The sequence below is a fragment of the Tigriopus californicus genome, chromosome 5 (assembly GCF_007210705.1).
Source record: "Tigriopus californicus strain San Diego chromosome 5, Tcal_SD_v2.1, whole genome shotgun sequence".
In the NCBI taxonomy this organism is placed as follows: domain Eukaryota; kingdom Metazoa; phylum Arthropoda; class Copepoda; order Harpacticoida; family Harpacticidae; genus Tigriopus; species Tigriopus californicus.
In genome coordinates, this window is record NC_081444.1 from 8,387,391 (window position 1) to 8,391,098 (window position 3,708).

Consider the following 3,708-nt stretch of genomic DNA (forward strand, 5'->3'; position numbering starts at 1 on the left):
AATCCATAAAGCGCGCTCCACGAGCGGGGACTGTGGCCAGGAGAACTTAGGCCATTGCGCCCCACACGTTTAGAAATAATCGGGATAGAGGAGGCAGGGCGAGAGCGCCCACACCCAGCACCAAGGTCCGTCAGTCATGTCAAAGGAAATAGTCGTGACCAGTAAGAGTCATGCCATTAAGACATTAAGAGGTTTCTTATTTTTTTTTTTATTCTGATCATTTTTTTTTTCTGATACATTTTTTAACAGTTTTGGAATGCCATTTCTTCACTTTGTAAATTTTTATATTCAGTGTGCCCATTTAAAATTTGATGTGCCATCATTATTTTATTTGACGTATTTGATGTATTTTGACTTCAGGAATAGATCGATTTAAAGTTTTGTCCCAATACATCCGGCCGACTTCGTAGGGGAGGGTGATCGAATACAAGGGGAGGTTTCCATGCTTGAGGAAGTCCACCCTGTTTAGTTCTACCCTTCATCATCCATCCACTCCCTCCCTACTATGGTCACTCGGTCGTCCTGTCATTGCCGCACGTTCCTTCAGTCAAGATGAGTTTCCTTCTTGAACAACCACTCCCTGGCCTGGTCACTCGATCTCCATCGAACGCGCATCTCCTTTTCCAACCCTCCTTGTCGCACGCCCGTTTCAATAGCCTGACTTCCTCTGGTCACTGCAAATCTCTGCTTTTGAGGGAGCTTTTGTGAATGCCTCATCTCTAAGTCACTCCCGATCGCTCTTCTTACTACATGAATCACCACTTCCCTTCCCTCTCAAAGTGACGGGTACGCACTCCACTGCTGCCTCCTTCAGCTCCCCACCCTCCTTTTTCCGTGCCGGTTGGGTTGATGCCTACTCTGAACCATTACCCATTGAGCGAGCCAGGCATGTTGCTCAATCCAGTGGTCAGAAAACCCGAAAAAGGGGTGAATCAATGTAACAAATAGCTTTATTTTGACAAAAGTGTTGTGGACACCAACTATCATGCCGCCACAAACGAAATATTAAGATGAAATGCAGTCTAGAGTTGAAAGAGGCAACGGAGGCGAGGATCTAGAGACCGGAAATTCAGGCGGTTGATGGTGGATATCAGTTCATATCCGACTCAACCATGGTCAAAAAGGTTAACACCCCAACCATTTAGAAATGAAATTTGGCTTCTTTTAGTTTAATTTTGATGAAAAAACCATTATAGGCTTCTCAAGCATTATTTGCGCTTTTTTTCCGTCAGCCCGCGAGCGACACTGCGTGCTGCTCGGTCTTGATGAGTGCCTGCTCGAATCCCAGTTCTCACTTCTCTCAGTCCCGAGTAACAACCTGGGTCCCGAGCCTCCCGAGCCTCCCCAACGTCCCCCGACTCTGGCTGGACTCTCTTGAACTGCGTCACGACTCACTCATTGATCACCTATCTGGCGCCAACCCACCAGCCGAGGGGGCGTTTCCGGTTTGCTCCGACTATTTCCCCCATCCCCCTGTTCAATAAACGCCCACTCATCGATCCGGATGGCCCACCTCCAGCTTTCGATTAGCCGCGGGGGCGGTCCACGGTAGGTGGTGCTCGAGCCCTCCGGGTTTCGGCGGGTTCCATCCGTATAGATGCTCGTCATGCATTTCATGTGTGGACTGAGACTGTCTTTTCTCTCCTTAGGCGTTTTTTCTCTGTCTCTTTTGGCCTGAGCCCCTGGTGGGTCTTGGGGGTGGTGCTCTTGCTCCAGCCCAGTCCGTCTCATTTGACGTCCTCGGAAGATCTCAGTCGGGCCGACCCGGGGCTGGACTTTTCCAGCCTTAGCCACGCCTCCGCCCTGCCTCGCATAGTGCTCGACACGTTAGATGACCGTCCGGCTGGCTCACCGGACTGGGGTTGCACCCACAAGCTCCTGGCCTTTGGCGACGCTCTGGCTCAGTTTAAGTATTGCGTGACCAGCTACGCCCACCCGGTCAGTTTTTGCTTCAACTGCCAAGGCCAAAAGATTAACGTAGAGACGACCTACGAGGTAAGTAGGCCTGCCTTGGCCGCGCGGGGAGGGGGGATGGATGCATTGGGCAATGGGCCCACCAATAATGCTATCGGGTGTTTTTGACGGCAGATTCTCAACCAGACTGAGAGTGTCATGGGCCCTGGACCCGTGTCCGTCCCCACCCGTCGCAATTGCATGGACCGATTCCTCAATCAAGATCGATTGAACGTGGTGCAGACTTCGTACCAGGAAGTGTTGGGACGCGACAGCCTCTGGGCTCGAGGCTATTGCCATGGTGAGCCTTTGTGTCTCTCCTTGTTTGCTGGTCCGACACGGTGAGAATAACGGCCTTTTCCTTCAGCTTGTTATGTGCCGGGTAACAAGTCATTGGTGATTCGTAACACCACTGCCCAAGCCATGTTCTACTTTGGACAAGCCGATGATTGCTTCATCCAGTACGATGCTATGCGCGAAGGCGAGCCTAAGAACACGGTGTGTACCGTGTGTCAGGATCGCTACGACGTGGCCTTGGATTACTATCGCGAGCACTTCTACTTCAAGTACGGCTCGTCCAAAGTACTCGACGAAATTTGCATCGATTTGCAAGACAAGGTAAGCTTTCGGGCGTGTGAGCCAGCCTCATATCTCCGGGGTAATCAGTTCATCAGTTCTCATTTCCGTCTCATATTAGTGGAACAAAACGGTACGGGCTTGGGCTTATCAGTATAAATGCGTGGATGAATTCAAATTAGGCCTGGGGTTCCATTTGTTGTCATTGGCTTCTATGATGCCCTTGGTGTTGAGCTTCATGATTCCTTGCTTCACCCGATGGTTTCCGGCTTGGTTTGCCCACACGGATGAAGACATCGTGGTCGATTATCATAACTACGGACCGAATTACGCTAATTTAGGCCGACGCCCCCGTGGCGAATTGTCGGATGAAGAGAACGAACCCGACCACACGCCCGAGCCGGAACAGGAAACGCCCCCTCGGAGTTCAGACAGCGAAGGACCAGCGCGTTGAATGGAATCTACGGACTTGTCCGTTTGTCTCAAACATGACGTTCAATGGGTGTGATTGCAATTGCCCTTGATCGCAAATACCTCATTCATAGACTCAACAAATTTGTCAGACATGTCTTGATGTCATATTCAGAAATGATTAAAGCACTTGGTACGATGAGAAGGTTTAATTATTTTCTAAATGGCAAATAGAAGGCATCGAAAAAAGCACGAAGAGACAGGTAAGGATTGAATTGGTCAAAAACACCCGGCTATCGATGCCGGGCTTTCTTATTGGATGCCTTCTTTGAAGATTTCGGGTTGGCAGCTGCTGTGGCCTTGACCAACCCACTCAGAGGTTCCTTATTATCTTCAGAGCCACTGTTATCGTGAGAATCCGTGTCATCAGGTCGACTGGGACCGTCTGGCCCGTGTCCGCTATTCGGCGTAGATTCATTAGGTAACCCGCTCACAGCCTAAGTGCACATAAGCAGGAGTCAGGGTCAAGGGGACGGTTAAGTTGAAGATTCGTGCCTGTTTAAGAAGTCTTACCGCACTGGATGTAATGGACGATTTGGAGAAGAGTCGATCGTTTTCTTTGAACTTTCGGTTGCGCTTATCGGTCTTGGCCGCTGTCTTAGTGACGGTCAAGTACCGGTCCCAGCCTCGGATAATGTTGCCGTATAGATGTGTGTCCTCGAGGTAGCTGCCTTCAAAGGCGTAGATCTGACGCTCCAAATTGGCCAA

At 50.2% G+C, this 3,708-nt stretch overlaps 2 protein-coding genes across 2 annotated transcripts in view; one reads left to right on the top strand and one right to left on the bottom strand.

The window, feature by feature from the left end:
• Window positions 1–1,270: 1,270 nt before the first annotated feature.
• On the top strand, window positions 1,271–3,145 carry LOC131880689 (uncharacterized). Its single transcript, XM_059227372.1, has 5 exons — window positions 1,271–1,548; window positions 1,650–1,995; window positions 2,089–2,254; window positions 2,321–2,571; window positions 2,651–3,145. The coding sequence occupies exons 1-5, from the start codon at window positions 1,505–1,507 to the stop codon at window positions 2,981–2,983; spliced, it is 1,140 nt and encodes a 379-aa protein (XP_059083355.1). The 5' UTR covers window positions 1,271–1,504; the 3' UTR covers window positions 2,984–3,145.
• The window catches only part of LOC131880690 (chromatin modification-related protein MEAF6-like), a 2,023-nt gene continuing 1,449 nt past the window's right edge, over window positions 3,135–3,708 (bottom strand). The window contains exons 4-5 of the mRNA XM_059227373.1: window positions 3,514–3,663; window positions 3,135–3,437 (exon numbers count right to left, since the gene is read on the bottom strand). Coding sequence (XP_059083356.1) covers window positions 3,234–3,437; window positions 3,514–3,663 — 354 coding nt within the window. The 3' untranslated portion in view covers window positions 3,135–3,233. The remainder of the gene's footprint in view (window positions 3,438–3,513; window positions 3,664–3,708) is intronic.